The 18,138-nt window shown below is 45.8% G+C and overlaps 1 protein-coding gene across 6 annotated transcripts in view; it reads left to right on the top strand.

Annotated features, from left to right (window-relative positions):
• The first annotated feature begins 418 nt into the window (after positions 1–418).
• ST8SIA4 (ST8 alpha-N-acetyl-neuraminide alpha-2,8-sialyltransferase 4) overlaps positions 419–18,138 on the top strand; it is an 83,618-nt gene continuing 65,898 nt past the window's right edge. For 4 of the 6 annotated variants that reach the window (XM_074811857.1, XM_074811860.1, XM_074811861.1 and 1 more), the window contains exons 1-2: positions 419–881; positions 5,347–5,478. In XM_074811857.1, coding sequence (XP_074667958.1) covers positions 769–881; positions 5,347–5,478 — 245 coding nt within the window. In that variant the 5' untranslated portion in view covers positions 419–768. Of the gene's footprint in view, positions 882–2,645; positions 2,746–5,346; positions 5,479–18,138 lie in introns of those variants that run through there. The other 2 variants (XM_074811859.1, XM_074811858.1) reach the window with 2 other exon arrangements.

Here is an 18,138-nt window from a genome sequence, read left to right on the forward strand (position 1 = left end):
AAAAAATAGCAAAACCTTTATCCTTCTCAGAAAAGGAAGAGTGTCTTTCCTTTTTAGTGGCACTGCGCTGGAAGTCCTTTATTGAAACTTTCTGACACCCAACAGGCGACAAGGTACAACGTGCTTCGGCATAGAAAGGCACTCCCTCCCCACAGAAGGGATACAAAAGGGGAGCCTCCACCCTCAGCACAGCGGGTGCCGCAGCGTGAGCTCCCGCCCCGCGGCGTACACCTCCCGCTACCGTGCGCCCTCGCATCCCCCAGCCGGGAGTGCCCACTCCGAGCTGCCGCTACCCGCGGCCCGGCGCCGGGTGCCCGCCCCCGTGCGGCGCCCATTGGCCGTGCTCCGCCCGCCACCGCCCCGCCTTGGGGAGGGAGGTGCCAGCGCCGTCTCCGGCCCGTCGTCACCGTGATCGGAACGGGGCTGCTGAGGAGCCGGAGCTGGAGCGGAGCAGCGACGGGAGGAGAGCGCCTTGGCCCGGTGGGCGCGCAGTGGCGGCACCACGGACTTGTCCCCCCAGCCGAGGAGAGCGAGCTGCTGCCTTCGAGCCTGGCTTCTGGGTAGGGGAGGACAGGGTGAAAGAAAGACAAACTAAACGCCAAACAACCCCCAGCGTCAGCGCCCGCCTGATTTTAATTTTTTTATTTAATTATTTTTTAAAAAGAAATCACTGTGGTTTTGGTAATTTGTGCCGCGTGTGGAGTTGTTTTCCGCACACCCCTGACAAACAAAGGAAAAGGGGGAGGGGGACCACGTTTCGCAGAAGACATGCGTTCAGTCAGGAAGAGGTGGACTGTGTGCACGATAAGTCTCCTCCTCATCTTTTATAAGACGAAAGAAATAGCGCGGACGGAAGAGCGCCGGGAGGCACCTCTCGCTGGGTAATTGTGGGGCGCCGCGCCGGGAGGGCTCCCTGAGAGGGCGGCGGGGCGATATCGCTGCCTGAGGTCCTCTCCGCGGCCCCACCGGGGTCACCCGGCCACCCCGGGCCGTGACCCGCTCACCCAGCGCAACTTGGCGCTCTTGCTGCGGGGGGTGCCGGAGAGGGGGGCGGGGCGGGCGTACCGCTGCGGGACGGGTAACGAGCGGAGCTCAGCGGCTGGGGGCGAGGGGGATGGGGTCGATGCGTGGTGCTGGGGTTGCGGCTGATGCTGTTCCCCCCGCAGCCCCAGTGGTAGGGCGCGCCGGGGAAGTACACCTGGCCGCGACTGCTCCCCGAGGGTCGGGGTGGGTGGAGATGCTGGCGGCGGCCGCCGGAGCGCGTTGTGCCTCGTTTCCTGCTTTGGGAGCCCTTAAGAGGCGAGCGTGCCGAGGTGCGCGGCCGCGGGTAGCTCCAGGCGGTCTTTGCCTCCGTCCTTGAAGTTTGCCTGGGAGCTGTGCTTAACTCGGTGCTCCTTGGGGAATCTTACTCTGAGAGTCTGCGGGACATCCCCCTTAGCTCCTGAGGCTCCTCCTCTGGAAACTCCGGTCCCTTCACTGAGACACTCTGTTGTGTTTTTTCCTTCTCCTGCTTGTCTTCGGTTGAAAATAAAAGGCGAAATGTCGCTTGCCATTTTTCTGTTTGCACCTCAGCTTTCTCTTTGTCGTGCCTTGTGTTTTGTGTACATGCATGCCTATATTCCTCATTTTTCTCCCAACTTGCAGCTATCCTGTGAAGATGTTGGGTTTTCAGCCAAATCTGTTTCTTCTTGGAGGGGTATAATTTTTTCTTTTCATAGAAGGGATGCATAAATTCCGTGGTGACTGAGTGAAATCAGCAAAGGAGGGAAAGGGGCTCACACTTTCTGTTTGCTTGTGCAAATCGACTGGGGGAGAGATGCATTCACAGCAGATTTTCATTCTTTGGTGTAAACCCTTGCCTTGATTTGAGAAGGAGACATAAGGAGGTTGTGAGTGCCCATAGGGGCCTGGAGGAAGCTGGGGCAATTACAACCTTAGTCCCCCCTTCGCCCCTGCGGACCCCAGTGTTAAAGGCGGAAAGTGCATCCCTCTTCCCAGACCCTTGCCCAGGCACACCGGTGGGGAAGCAAGGCACAGGTACAGTAGGAAGGCAGTAGCCCCCGTACCTCCAGGGAGCAGGGGGTGGCCTCACCTCTGTGTGTGCCTGATTAATGATGTGATGTTTACTTCACTTGGTATTAGAGATTTTCAGAACTTGCTGGTAACTTTCCATCTTGTTCAGCTTGGGTGTAAGCCCAGTTTCTGTCACTATGCTATGGTATCTGCATACTTACGAGATACACAGAAGTTTAACATTTTTGGGTTTTAGGTGTGCACAAATACTTGTGAAGATGAATGTGTGAGGGAGAATCAGCATTAACGATACCCACGTTTCTTAATATATACTCCTTCCTTTCAGACTAGAGGTAGCTGCTAAAATGATTCAGAAATTAGTCACTAGGTAGAATCCATATGTGATTTCAAAAAAAGCCCCCTCCAGTTTATGATATGTTGTTTGACACTTTGGCTAAGTATATTGGAATATAGTTTCTTTTTCCAGCCTGTCATCCCATCCATTACTGTATGAAGCAGGAAAAAAAAAAACCCTAGGTGTCCTACTAGTACCTGCTGCTACTATTGATGTTACAGTTGTCTTTTTTTCTGAAGGAAGGACTTACGCTGTTTGGTTATTTTTGACTGGCCACATGGGCAAGCAAAGTCTTCCATTGGATGTTTTACTTCCAGAAGTAATGCAGAACTGTGAAAGCATGAGATGGCCCATTTTATGGTTATGTGACACTGCAGGTAAATCCCAGATGTTCCAAAATGGACTATGTGCAATTCCAAAGTATGTGATAAACCTTAAATCAGCTGTGTTCTCATAGCAGTTTGTTAGGACCATAATTGCAAAAGCATGCCCTTCTAAAGAAGGCATGTCCCTTTAAAGGTTAAGAAAGTGATGAAACATGCATAATATGTGGAATGCAGTGTTTCTTAAACAGTGTGGTCTTCTGCTGATATGGAAAATGCTTTCAGGAAGTTATTTACATTTCATGAACTGTCTTCAGGAGAAGAGATAGTTGTCTTATATTGGTCTGATTGGTCACCAAGGCAAAGTAATTCAGAGTGAAGTTTGATACTGTCAGCCACAAAGTTGCTGTCACACTTTGGCAGCTGTTTCATTTACATCAGAGAGGATTTGCAGTGATTCTAGAACATAAAGTAGCCCAAATTTATTTCAGTTATTTACACAGTGAAGAATTTTCTGGAGTAAATTTAGTTTTTTATGTGTTTGTTTATTTAATATTAGTGAAATTTAGTTTAATTTTGTGAAAATTAAACAAAGCAGTACTAATAGAAGGGAGAGGAGCTTTTAAGTGAACACCTTTGTGTTCATAGTAGAAGTTTAACAGTGTCGAGGTCCTTTTAGCTCAGTGGAACATAATTTAACATTGTTTTACTGTACAATCTGTATAGCTCACTGCACATGTAAGCTGTGAATATGGAAGGCAACCACATTTCAAGTGCTACAGTGGTTTAGGTGTTGGCAACATACTTTGTTGCTGACTTTTCTCAACTGTGTCACTGTTAAAGTGTCTGCTGGATAATGTTTAACCCAGCATAAACTGGAGACATGCTTTTAGACTGAGTACCTGGATCTATTTTGGTAATTTTCCTTTAGATGCATACACTCTATGCATCTAGAAAATATATGAAGGAAAATATACCTAATAAATACATTTACAACCATTATGGAAAACTTTGGGGGAATAAAACATTTAAAAATAGCAAAAAGTATGAATTATATTCTAGTTATTGAGTTTAGGGACTTCTGCAGCGTCCTCCCATGCCCTCAAGTTAGAGTGATTTGGGTAATTTGCATACAGATCTTGTACCTACACGATTGCTTAAAGTTGTAGGTTTTTCAGTAGGTGGCAGTCTTACCTGTGAGTCAGTGCAGTATGAGTACTGCAGTGTGTTGGCATAGAGATGAGGGTGGGAGAGCATTGCTAATATTCTGGATTGTTTTTCTTGAAGTGTATAATACTGGCTTATTAGTTACAGGGGCTTTTGCAATCACAGCACTTCTTGCAAATGACTGCACGTTACCAGTTTTGTTAATTTAGCTTAATTAATGTCCTGTTGCAGGTTAGTGTAATTTGCTATATAATTTACCAAATTTTAATACTTTATATACTGCAGTAATGTTGCTGTAGCTCTTACTAAGTGCCAGGATCCAATCGTTTTAAGGACTCAAAGCTGTAGGAAAACAAGAGACAGCAATTCCCTAGAAAGCTTAGTCTCACATCTTTTCCATTTTGTTGGTTGAATGGTTGGTGGTCAAAAGTTCTGTCTGCAAGCTAAGTGAAGTTATGGTTATTGGCAGTATTTCAGAGCATGCTTAAACAGATAAAGAGATTTCTGTATATTACTGTTATATATACTCCTGAGATACAAGATATTTTACATGGTAGAATGTTATATCCAACAACCTTGATATATTTAGGATTAACAGCTATGTTTGAACTCAGCTGAATGTTGCTCTGACACCTAAATGGAAACAGTATGGAAGATAATGGAAACATACGAAGATAAAAACAGATTTTAGGTGTAAGATGTTAAGTTGTGCTTGCAGTGTTTTAGCTTTTCTGTCACATATGTGTGACCCTTATGGCTAAATAATTGCAACTGGTAACATTATTGGACACTTTTAAGATTCAGCTGGACAGGATTCTGGGCCGTCTTGTCTAGACCAGGTCCCTTCCAACCTGGTATACTATGATTATGATACCTCATCAGATGTTCAGAGGTCATCACCCACAGCTTTATTTTTTTATTTTTTTAAGGTTTCTTTATCAGAGTTTATGAATATTATAAGATTGATAAAGAGAATAAGACAACTGGGGTTGTTTGGATGTGTGCATACAAAAGTTTCAGGAAGTCTTGAGGAAATTTTGTGTTTTGTGTGCCATTAAACTCCAGAATTCAATGCATGAAAGTCTGTTGGTATCAATAGTCTATTAGGCCATTATTGTAGAACATGAGCAGTTGTTGGGCAAAGGCTTGAAAGTTAACACTTAATTCTTAGTTTAGTACTGAAAATTTGGAACATAGAAGTGCAGAATCTGCCTTACAAACATACTGAATTTTGGTCCAGGTTCACAGTTTTGAACTTATTGTAATTTTTGTTATTTCTATTTCATTACAATTATAAACATATTTAAGCTCTTAAGTTGCATATTCAAGTATTAGATATAGGTGTTTCACAGGTACAGTTTATTTGCTTTGGCAAGCAGAGAGATAATTGCTTCCTTTTGTTGTGAATGAGAGGTAGTATGTGATGTAAATTACTTAAAACTAGAGTTAGCCTTGATGTAATTGTGTCTTTTCTGTATTGCATTGCAGAGATGGCGAACTGAGTTTTAGTAGATCAATGATCAATAGCTCTGATAAGGTGATTCGAAAGGGTGGCTCCTCAATCTTTCAGCATGCCGTAGAAGGTTGGAAAATCAATAATTCTTTGGTACTGGAAATAAGGTGAGTGTCTTAAATAAAAAGCAGTGCATTTCATATTACCTATAATTCTTTTCATTTCATATTGCCTATAATTCTTCTGTTCTGGAAAACAGTCTTTTGATTTACGGTTGTAGGTGGGTGTTTTATAACTGTACATATGTAGTGTTCAGTGTTAAATGCAGCTAAATTACATTAGACTCCAAAGTCAAGTCATCCTTCACAAGAGTAAATAAAATGTTTTCATCTGTCTGTGTCAATCAGACCTGTGCAGTCAGTATCTACATTATACTTGTCCACATTTGAGCTGGTTGTCTAGAACTGTCTTGTCATCAGTGGTGAGAAACTGGCACTTCTAGGACTTGATTTCCTCTCATGCTAAAGGTCTGAAATAGAACAGATGGAAGTACCCTGAACATACCAATTTTTCTCCCTTAACTACAAAGGGAGCTTAGGCAGACAACTTAAATGTAGGAGTCAAGAGCTAGGACGTCAGGTGTCTGTGGCTGGACCATGTCACAAGGTCAGATGTTGACAGTACCCATATCTTATGCAGGTTTCTTTTTTTAAGTCAGAGGGGCCAAAAAGAGCCTTAGACTCATGCTGAGGAGGAAGGCACCATAGCAGAGTTAATAGTGAGTGATAGTTCTGATGTGTCTGCAGTAGTTACAGTGGGTCTACTCACCCTGGAGCCTTAGAGAAGAGAAGGCAGAAGCCTCTCCATATGTTGCACTGTCATTGTATCTTTCCTGTCTTAGTGAGGAAGGTGGCCAGTGAGAGAAGTGTATGGAGTATGGGTTGGGAGTGTGGAGAGGTAGGAGTGTCACATTCTTTGAAAAAAATATAGAAAATAACTGTTTTAAGCAGCAATCACATAGCAGAGTAGACTTGATTTTGTGAATATTAAGATTTTTGAATGGGAATTTGATCTAAATAAAATGTCGTTTCTATGTAATTTCCCTTTCTACCATTTTTTTTTTTTAATTAAAGGACAGCTTACAAAACCTTTAAACTGGCAGTGTTCTCACATATGAAAGCATGGCTTGTCTGAATGAGGAACTTGTGGATTTTTTTTGATGACTGATGTTTTATGTCCCTACTTCTAAAACATGCGGAATATATGAGTAGCTCAGAAATGTATGAAGCTGTAGAAAAGGACTTATGTTCTAGAAGTCTTGAGCTATGATTGACATAGCACAGCTCTGCTGTGAAAGCCAAGGAACAGCATCAGGGATGGAAAGAGCGGCGGGATTTGGGTAGGCAGCAGATTAATACTCTGGAGCCTGTGACTGTGTCACAGCTGCCTGGCAGGGGCTCTGTGGAGCTCTGTGGAGTCCCCACTCCCAGACTGCCTAGACTAAGAGACCCTCAGACACTTGGCTGCTCTTAGGTATCTGAATTTCCTGGTGAGGACGTGGTGATTGCCCTAAAATGCAGCTGAGGTGCAGCTCAGGAATGGAGTTTCTTCCAGGGCTGTCCAGATGCAGCCTGTTTGACCAATGTATAGTTGTTCCATGAAGGCTAAGTTATGCTTCAAGGTAGTCTAGGAAAGATAAGCAGATATTCTATATCAATATTTAAAATTTATATGCATATAACTGACAATTTAAGTTGAAAAAATACTGAGAAACTTCAGAAGAATACTATTGGAATTTCAAATCATAGGTTATGGTTCTGGCAATTAGGAGAAAATAGCATGCTGTTTTACTTGTGAAGTAAACTGGTTTGGAAGCCATTGAGTGACTATAAGTAGAGGCAGATAACTATGTACAGTCATTTTGTTAAAAAATTCAGTGTCATGTTTCTGAACCATTTAAAACCAGTACACGTTGCTGCTCAAGCCAAACAACGGACAAGTAAAATTATTACAATAACTTCTTGATTAAAGTTAAGAGAGAAAGTGAAGCATAGGTTATACTCATTTTTCACCTGTTTCAAAAGCAAAATACATCATTCAGACAAAGAGGTAAAACAGTAGAGAATGCTTTATAGGGTTTTTTTAAGCCTGTTGCTACATGTGTATGATCTCAATCTACTAAAATCATGAGTTTTAAAATCAGTTTTTTCCTTACTGTTGACCGGCAGGGCAAAGTTCTCTCATTTTATAAATTACTGATGTGCTCTTAAAAAGCATCATGATGTGATTATGTAGTGATTTTTAAAAATTGTACAGTGAAAGATCTTTTTTGTCTCAGTAGTAGAGTGAAGAAAAACATTTATCTTGTACACTGGTTTAAGCAGTAAAGGTTCCACTTTATCAGCCTAAAGGTTTTCTGTACAGTAGAGAGCATTAAGCTGAGGTTATTTAGATGTCTGCATTGCTAGTCTTGTTTTTCAATTAAATAGAACATTGAACATGAACAATGAACATGAACATGCCCAATCATGAACACTGGGGCAGAGAACAGGTGTTTTCACTGAACCAGTAAAAGATTTTATGTCAAATTTTGGCCCTAAGTCACATTAATGTAAACTATATGAAAGTGCTACCAGCCAGTCATATTCTTTCCAGAAATCCTCTTGCTAATGTGCATAACATATTCAATTATGGTACTCGGTGGTGAGGGAGGGAAAGTTCCCTGAGGAAGCCACATGCGGCCCCTTGTGATATGTATTGCACTCTGATGCTGACTAAACAATGTGCTTTCTTCTTTCACTTTTACAGGAGGTTTGCTATACACCTTTCTTTTCTGTCACAGCAGTAAGAAGCATCTTAGTTGTAAATATTTTTACGCTTACGGACTTATCAGGACTAATGTCAAATGTGTCTAGCAGTCTCCTAGAGTGTTCTCATGGTTAAAGTAACTGTTCAGCCCTCCAAAGTACATTACATGTGTTGTGTAGACTGTGAAGATGATTCATACTCTAATACTGCAACTGTTAATGTGAACAGTGGTGGTCTTGTGTGAGGTTGACCATAGCAAGTAACAGGAAGAGAGAAACAAAAAAAGTTAGCGCCTGTTGAATAATGTATAAAAAGTTGTCAGTTCTTAGCAGTGGAGAAATGATTTGTGAAATCATTAATGTGCAGCATAAAAGACATTTCATAAAACTTGTAATCACCCACAAACGGCAGCTACTTTTGTGTCTTATGTCAGCTTGACACCCACATTAGCAATTTTAAAATGTAGAATATATTCAGTAGTGAATTTTGCTTTGTGTGAGGACTGTTCAATGGTATGTCTGCAACTAGTTGGCTGGTAGCTGGAATATTATGCTTTGCTATTTGCTTTGCTGACCATGGGCACCTTCTCTGGCCATCTTATTTTTGCTCAGGTTAGTAACTAGTTGTCCTGGTTTAGCTAGGATAGGGTTAAGTTTCCCCAGCAGTGGGGGGAAGCTCTAGCCAGGTTATTCAATACCATGCTGACGTCACCTCCTGGCACTCCTGGCACCCAAGCGCCGAGCGGGGGAGAATTGAGCGGGGGAGAATCGGAACGCGTGTTTCATGCAATCGGTCTCCACACTGCTGTATCGGTATATATCTTGCTCTGTTCATTGTTATTACTGTTATTGTTGTTGTTTGTTGTGTTGCTGTTGCACTGTTGGATTAAACCTCTGCTTATCTCAGCCCCAGGGCTTTGTATTTCACTGCCTTTGTGGGGGAGGGGCAGCAGCTGCATAGTCTCAGACCCCAGCAGGGACTAAACCACCACAAATTTTGGTGCCCAACGTGGGTCTCGAGAGGACTGAAATAAGGACAAAAGGAGAAGGTGTTTTAAGTGCAATTTTTCTGTTTTTATTTGTATTATTTGATAAGGAACATTTGCAATGCTGGCCAATTTGCTTGCGTGGTGGGGCTGGATTAATCCTTATATCTACTGCGTGCTCCTAGTGCTGATGTTTGTTCTTGGTGGAAAATGTACCAAGGGTCTTGTTTTGCTGTACTGGCTACTGACTGCTTATAATGTGCTTGCATCACTGCTTGTGGGGGTGAACTGGTACCTGTTTGCTGCCTGGGTTTTTGTTAGGGGTCTCACCCCCTCTATGGGTGAGCCAGGGGAAGAGATCCTCTCAGTTTTTGAGAGTTTCAGCTATCCCTGGAGCACCCAGACCACTGTGTTCGTGGCACAGTGCTTTCTAAATGTCTGCCAAATCTTGTTTTGGGCCATGAGGTACTTCTCCAATAATGGCACCACCTGGAAACCTGCCCCGAGGGCAGACAGTTATAAATGGCAGGGTGTGTGGGAGAAGATGGGTAAGTGCCTGAGTCAGTGGTCACCCCCAATGCTTTGGGATCTCACTCCTGAACAAATGCAGAGTCCTGATAAACTGGTGGAGTGTTTGGAAAAGGCGTGTTGCCAATCTGACAAACCCTGGGAGACACAACTTGTTGCGATGTGCTGGGGGCTTGCCCATGCCTACCATGTCATCTTTAACACTGTTCACTGCCCTCAAGGGGGAGAAAGGACTGCAGGATCTGAAAGTGAACCTACTGGTACAGCAGCTGGGCCAGGGGGACAGGCAGTGCCAGTACCAGTCGCCCCGATACGGAAAACCAAATATACCAAAAAATCCCCTCACAGTGTACAGGGTGATGATGAACCAGGCCCATCACGAGAGCAGGAGGAAGAGCCGGAGGTAATCATCCGATCTCTATCCCTCAGTGAGTTTCGAGATATGCGGAAGGATTACAGCCGCCTTCCAGGCGAGCAAATTTGCACCTGGCTGCTCTGATGCTGGGATAGTGGAGCTGCTGGTTTTGAATTGGAGGGGAGAGAGGCCAAGCAGCTGGGATCTTTATCCACGCAGGCTGGTATTGACAAGGCAATAGGGAAACAGGCTTAAACCCTCAGCCTTTGGAGGCGACTCCTGCTCAGTGTGAGGGAGAGGTACCCCTACAAGGATGATGCTCTATGTATGTCGGTTAGGCAAGTGGACCGACATGGAGAAAGGCATCCAAAACCTCAGGGAATTGGCTGTGTTTGACATGGTCTATGGTGATCTGAATGATGAGCGGTCACAATGGGTCCAGATCAGGCCCCTTGCACACAGTTGATGTGGCGGAAGTTCCTGCAAAGTGGACCAGAGGGACATTCCAAAGCATTAGCAGTAGCGTCCTGGTGGCGAGACACCCAGACTCAAACAGTGGATGAAGTGATTATCCAGCTCCGGCAATATGAGGGAAATCTCCCTTCCTCCCAACATACTTTGGTTTCAGCTGTAGAGGAACTGTCTCAGAGGCTCCAGAAAATGGAAGAGGACATGTCCTACATTCCACCTGCACGGGCAGATGTCTCAGGCATTAGAAGCAGGCGCTTCCCCACCCAAGAGAAGGGCAGTGGAAGGCACACACTACGGGGCATCCTGTGGTTCTTCCTCCGCGACCATGGGGAAAACATGAGGAGGTGACATGGACAGCCCACTTCCGCCCTAGCTGCATGAGTACAGCAGGTGAAAGGGAAGACCACCATGAAAGGGGAGTCTTCCAAGAGAGACGCAGCTTCAGTGTCCAGTCGGAAATTCCCCAGACAGAATAGAATGGCCAACACTATGCTTGACCCTCTTGAGGGGACCAGGAAGTCATTCTTGCAGGAGTCACTCTTAGATCAAGTGAGTGATGGTGAGCAGGATTAGAGGGGCCCTGCCTCCAGCCAGGTGGAGGAAAAGGATAATCGGATTTACTGGAAGGTGTGGATCCGATGGCCTGGCACATCAGAACCACAAGAATATAAGGCCTTGGTAGATACTGGATACTGGCGCACAGTGCACCCTGATGCCATCAAGCCACAGTGGGGTTGAATCCATCTGCATCTCCGGATTGACAGGGGGATCCCAACAGTTGACCCTATTAGAACTTGAAGTAAGCTTAACTGGGAAGGACTGGCATAAGCACCCCATTGTGACTGGCCCAGATGCCCCGTGCATCCTAGGTATAGATTACCTCAGGAGAGGGTACTTTAAAGACCCAAAAGGGTACCGGTGGGCCTTTGGTATAGCTGCCCTGGAGGAGGTTGAGCAATTCTCCACCTTACCCGGCCTCTCAGAGGACCCCTCGGTGGTGGGGTTGCTTAAGGTTGAAGAGCAGCGAGTGCCAATTGCCACCAAGACGGTGCACCGGCGGCAGTACCGCACTAACCAAGATTCCCTGGTCCCCATCCATCAGCTGATCCGTCGACTAGAAAGCCAGAAGGTGATCAGCAAGACTCATTCACCTTTCAACAGCCCTATATGGCCAGTGAAAAAGCCTAATGGCGAATGTAGACTAACCGTGGACTACCGTGGCCTGAATGCAGTTACGCCAGCGATGAGTGCTGCAGTGCCAGACATGCTAGAGCTCCAGTATGAGCTGGAGTCAAAGGCAGCCAAGTGGTACGCCACGATTGACATTGCTAATGAGTTCTTTTCCATTCCAATACCACCAGAGTGCAGGCCACAGTTTGCATTCACTTGGAGGGGTATCCAGTACACCTGGAATCGATTGCCCCGGGGGTGGAAACACAGCTCCACCATTTGCCATAGACTGGTCCATACTGCACTGGAGAAAGGTGGGACTCCAGAACACCTGCAGTTCATTGATGATATCATTGTATGGGGGGACACAACTGAGGAAGTCTTTGAGAAATGAAAGAAGGTAATTGAAATCCTCCTGAAGGCCGGTTTTGCCATCAAGTGACAGAAAGTTAAGGGGCGGGAAGGGAGATTCAGTTCCTAGGAATAAAATGGCAAGATGGGTGTTGCCACATCCCAATGGAGATGATAAACAAGATAACAGCCATGGCCCCACCAACCACTAAAAAGGAGACTCAGTCTTTCCTGGGCACTATGGGGTTCTGGAGGATACACATCCCAAACTACAGCCTGATTGTGAGCCCTCTCTACCACGTAACCCGCAAGAAGAATGATTTTAAATGGGGCCCTGAGCAACAACAAGCCTTTGAACAAATTAAGCGGGAGATTGCCCAGAAGTAGCCCTCGTGTCAGTCTGGGCAGGGTAGGAGATTAAGAACGTGCTCTACACCGCAGCTGGGGAGAATGGCCCTACCAGCAGCCTCTGGCAGAGAGCAGATGGGGAATCCCGAGGCTGACCACTAGGTTTTTGGAGCTGGGGATACAAAGGCTCTGAAGCTAACTATACCCTGACTGAGAAGGAGATACTGGCAGCGTACGAAGGAGTTCGAGCTGCCTCAGAAGTGGTCGGCACTGAGACACAGCTCCTCCTGGCACCCCGACTGCCGGTGCTGGGATGGATGTTGAAAGGAAAGGCTCCCTCCACACATCATGCAACAGATGCCACGTGGAGTAAATGGGTTGTGTTGATAACACAACGGGCTCGAATAGGGAACCTCGACCCCCCCAGGATTGGTGGAAGTTATCATAAACTGGCCAGAGAGCAAAGATTCTGGGATGTCACCAGAACAGGAGGTGAAACGTGCTGAGGAGGCCCCACCATATAACGAGCTGCCAGAGGAGGAGAAGCAATATGCCCTGTTCACTGATGAGTCTTGTTGCATTGTGGGAAAACATTAACAATGGAAGGCTGCGGTGTGGCATCCCACATGACGAACCACTGAAACTGTTGAAGGACAAGGTGAATCGAGCCAGTTCGCAGAGGTGAAAGCCATCCAATTGGCTTTGGAGATTGCTGAGTGAGAAAAGTGGCAGAGGCTCTATCTCTACACTGACTCATGGGTGGTGGCAAGTGCCCTGTGGAAGCAATTGCAGCAATGGAAATAGAACAACTGGCAACGCAAGGGCAGACCCATCTGGGCCACTGAAGTATGGCAGGATATTGCAGCCTGGGTGGAGAACCTCGTTGTGAAGGTGCGCCATGTGGACGCCCATATACCCAAGAGTCGGGCCACTGATGAACATCAACACAACCAGCAGGCTGACCAGGCTGCTAAGATCGAAGTGGCTCAGGTGGACTTGGACTGGCAGCGTAAAGGTGAACTGTTCATAGCCCGGTGGGCCCATGAGACCTCGGGCCACCAAGGCAGAGATGCAACATACAGGTGGGCTCGAGATCGAGGGGTGGACCTCACCATTGACACCATCGCAGAGATCATCCACGGATGTGAGACGTGTGCTGCAATCACACAAGCCAAACGGGTGAAGCCCCAGCGGAATGAAGATCCATGGATGAAATATAAATATGCAGAGGCCTGGCAGATCAACTATATCACACTGCCACAGACCCGCCGAGGCAAGCGCCACGTGCTCACAATGGTGGAAGCAACCACTGAATGGCTTGAAACTTATCCAGTGTCCCACGCTACCGCCTGGAACACCATCCTGGGCCTTGAAGACTGAGTCCTGTGGCGACACGGCACCCCAGAGAGGATTGAGTCGGACAATGGGACTCACTTCTGAAATAACCTCATAGATGCCTGGTTAGAAGAACACGGCATTGAGTAGGTGTACCACATCCCCTACCACGCACCAGCCTGGGAAGATCGGGCGCTACAATGGACTGTTAAAAACTACATTGAGAGCAATGGGCGGTGGAACCTTCAAACATTGGGACACACATCTGACAAAGGCCACTTGGTTAGTCAACACAAGGGGATCTGCCAATCGAGCTGTCCTGACTCGGTCAAAACTTCCACGTGTTGTAGACGGGGATAAAGTCCCTGTGGTGCGCGTGAGGGATCTGCTGGGAAAAATGGTCTGGGTTAGTGCTGTGCCGGGCAAAGACAAACCCATCCATGGTATTGCTTTTGCTCAAGGACCTGGGTGCACCTGGTGGGTGATGCAGGAGTATGGAGAGGTCCAATGCGTACCACAAGGGGACTTGATTTTGGGTGAAAACACACTGTGAATTATACTGTGCTTTTGTTAATTTTTCTTTGTTATTGCTAATTGCTAAATGGCAGCTGGACGTGACGCACATGGTATAGAATAAAGGGGTGGATTATGTCCTGGTTTAGCTAGGATAGATTTAAGTTTCCCCAGCAGTGGGGGGAAGCTCTAGCCAGGTTATTCATATATCATTCTGATGTCACATGCTGGTGCCCAAGCACAGGAGAGGGGGAGTATCGGAACGCGTGTTTCCTACGATCGGTCTCCACACTGCTGTATCGGTATATATCTTGCTCTGTTGATTGTTATTACTGTTATTTTTATTGTTGTTGTTTGTTGTTTTGCCGTTGCACTGTTGTATTAAACCTCTCCTTATCTCAGCCCTGGGGCTTTGTATTTCACTCCCTTTGTGGGGGAGGGGCAGCAGCTGCATGGTCTCAGACCCCGGCAGGGACTAAACCACCACACCAGTCTATCAACCTCAACGGTCCCATGAATTCTTGTCAAGACCAGTCTCATATAGGAGTCAATGAGTGAAAAAGCTCCTTTATCAGGACCACATGGGAGGATGGAAAGCTTCAACTGGGTTACTGTGTCACAAGGTGCTCTCTGGGACTTTGCAGCCAGAAGAGACAATCTAGGGAGTGTAGCAGGACTTTTGGGAAGGCAGCAGCCCTTTGGAAATGTGAAGCAGGCATTGCAAGAAGGAGCTAGACTTTCTGTTACTGAGGTGGAAAGCATGGGTATTACTTACTTGAGACTGTAGCAGATTTGCAGCCTTGCCAATCACGACTGATCTAGTGGAAGAGGGATTTTTCCAGCTCATGTTACTTTCTGATTGCTGACAACTTCTTTGAATAATTGGTCATTCCTGTGCCAAAGGGAAGAAGACTTCTGTGTCCTTCTATGACAAAATGACCCAACTATTGGATGAGGGAAAAGCTGTGGATATTGTCTACCTGGATTTTCGAAAAGCATTCAATATAGTTCCCCATAGAATTCTCATAGAAAAACTGGCTGCCCATGACCTGGATGAGTGAACTGTCTGCTGGGTTAAGCACTGGCTGGATGGACGGTCCCAGAGAGTGGTGGTCAATAGACCTAAATCCACCTGGCGACCGGTCACAAGTGGTGTTCCTCAGGGTTCGGTGTTGGGACCATTTCTGTTCAACATCTTTATTGATGATCTTGATAAGGACATAGAGTGTATCATCAGTAAGATCGCAGATAACACCAAGTTAAGCGGGAGTGTCGATCTGCATGAGGATAGGGAGGCTTTACAGAGAGACTTGGATAGATTGGATCGGTGGGCCAACGTTAACGGGATGAGCTTCAACAAGGCCAAGTGCCAGGTCCTGCACTTGGGCCACAACAACCCCATGCATCGCTACAGGCTTGGGAGGTGTGGCTGGAGAGCTGTCTGGAAGAGAAGGATCTGGGGGTTCTCATTGACAAGCAGCCCAGGTGACCAAGAAAGCCAATGGCATCCTGGCTTGTATTAGAAATAGTGTGACCAGCAGAAGTAGGGAGGTGATAGTCCCCCTGTACTCAGCACTGGTGAGGCCACACCTGGAGTACTGTGTCCAGTTTTGGGCACCTCAATACAAGAGAGATATCAAGGTGCTGGAGTGAGTGCAGAGGAGGGCAATGAAGCTGGTGAAGGGCCTGGAGAATAAATCCTATGAGGATCAGTTGAAGGAGCTGGGACTGTTTAGTTTGAGGAGGAGAAGACTAAGGGGAGACCTCATCACTCTCTACAACTACGTGAAAGGACATTGTAGAGAGGTTGGTGCTGGTCTCTTCTCACAGGTGATTAGTGACAGAACACGAGGGAATGGCTTTAAACTGCAATAGGGGAGGTTTAGACTGAACATTAGGAAAAAATTTTTCACAGAAAGAGTGGTCAGATGGTGGAATAGGCTGCCCAGGGAGGTGGTGGAGTCACCATCCCTGGATGTGTTTAAGGGTCGTTTAGATGAGATGTTGGGGGATATGGTGTAGGGGAGAACTTGTAGAGTAGGGCTGGTGGCTGGACTCAATGATCCCAAGGGTCTTTTCCAACCTGAATGATTCTGTGATTCTAAGACGGCTTGCTTGGCTCCCCTTCTGCCTGAATGATTTCAGTCATGACGAAGAGAGAGAATCCACCATCTTCAAACTCCTGTGTCTTAAGTCCTTTCTACTCTCTGTAGCAACATGAAGGTTTTCCAGTTAAGGAAATTAGGAAATTTCAGTTGTATTGAAGATGATACTTTCAGAAAGGAGAGATGTGGATGAGATGGTACAAACCTATCCAGGGAAGCCTTCCACACAGGACTGATGCCAGCACATCTGTGACCTGTGTGAAATGAACTACAGTCTGACATCTCAATGTGTGACTTTCTTCTTCCACTTATTTTTGATTAAATGTGGGATTTTATGTTGGAAGGAGCAGATGAAGTTTTGCATTGCAGGAAGCCAAAGTGAAAAGAAGTGTGTCAAGAATGTATTTATCTCTTTACAATGTGTCAGAGAACTTGAGCAGAAATTTCCTGTCAGAAAAGTGTGAGAACTTGTAAGATGTTAACAACATCATAAAAAAAAAAATAATTACAACTTCTTCTTTAGAAAGGTTCAGATTATTATCATTGTTTATTTTTCAAGTTAATATGAAACAGCCATGATAAGTCCCTGAAGTGCAAGCGGTAAATTCTGAACTGTCGGTGGAGCAGTATGATTGTTCTGAAGGCTTTTGGAGCAACATTTTGGGGCCAGTTGCACTGTTTTCTTCAGATCTTCTGTGTCTCCCAGACATGCAAACTGGGGCTCTCTAGTCTGATCTAGTGATAATAAACCTTAAGGGGGTTTTTGCCTCCTTAGACCCTTGCCTCCACTGAAAAGTCTGTTCACTGTCAATTGGGGAGATTAACTCCTTTGAATCCTTTCTTTTGACTAACTTGCTTAACTTCATGAAAGGCTGACATATGCTGGCCTTCATATGGTTAAGTAGTAGCTGAGTCATGCTCTATTTCATTTTGCATGCCTGCTGAAGATCTGTGCCCTATTAGTAGGTACTTCAGCTACTGAAGTGACCTTTCTGGTCAAGGGAGAGTGAGGTGTCCTGAAGGGCACAAAGTGGGACAGAGCCACACAGCAACTTCCCATAATATGACACTTATGTTTGTGTGGTCCTTCATGGGCTGGGGAATGCCAGGAACCTTTACATGGTTAGTTGCAGTTAGGCATGTTTTTAACAAAATCCAAATTGGGGTTGGACTAGATGACGTTTAAAGTCCCCTTCCAACCCAAACTATTATATGATTCTAAATGCTGCTTTCCTTGAAGAGGTTTTCTTAAAGCTCCCTTTCAGTTAGACTAAAGCCAAACCCAGCTGCACCTGTGTTGGGGTCACAGTCCCCACTGCCTCAGGAAGCCAACAGGAGCTGTAGTTGTAGCCATGTACAAGGGCAGGCTGTGACTTTGTGTTACCACACAGTTGGTTCTTCTTTTGTTTCTTAATTAAACTAATTTAGCTGGCAAAAAGTATGCTTTACCTAGGTCAGAGTTCTTGGTGATTTCAAAGGCTGGGAGCCACCTTCTGCCTTCCAGCTGGGGAGTGCAAAGCAGCATCAGCACTGGCTAGGGTTAGAAAATCAAGTTGTTTAAAGACCTGTGTGAATCAGAGAAAGTCTGCAGGAGGGCAGCAAGAGGGATCAGAGACAACACATGACCTGTCCAATTAAAAAATAAAAGTTAAAAGTTGGATGGCTTCATAGCCTCAGGTAAATGCAGGCGCAGGCTATTGCCAAGAGTAAGGAATAGTCTGTCCTCCACAGTCAAGGTATAAGGAACGAGAAAAGGCTTCAGTTGCTGGGGGAAAGATCTGAGGTAGCATGAGGAATATTTTGCTGTTGGTGAGGCTACGAAAGCACTGACACAGATTGTGTGAGGAGTTTGCTGAGT

This window comes from Strix aluco, chromosome Z, assembly GCF_031877795.1.
Source record: "Strix aluco isolate bStrAlu1 chromosome Z, bStrAlu1.hap1, whole genome shotgun sequence".
NCBI lineage: Eukaryota > Metazoa > Chordata > Aves > Strigiformes > Strigidae > Strix > Strix aluco.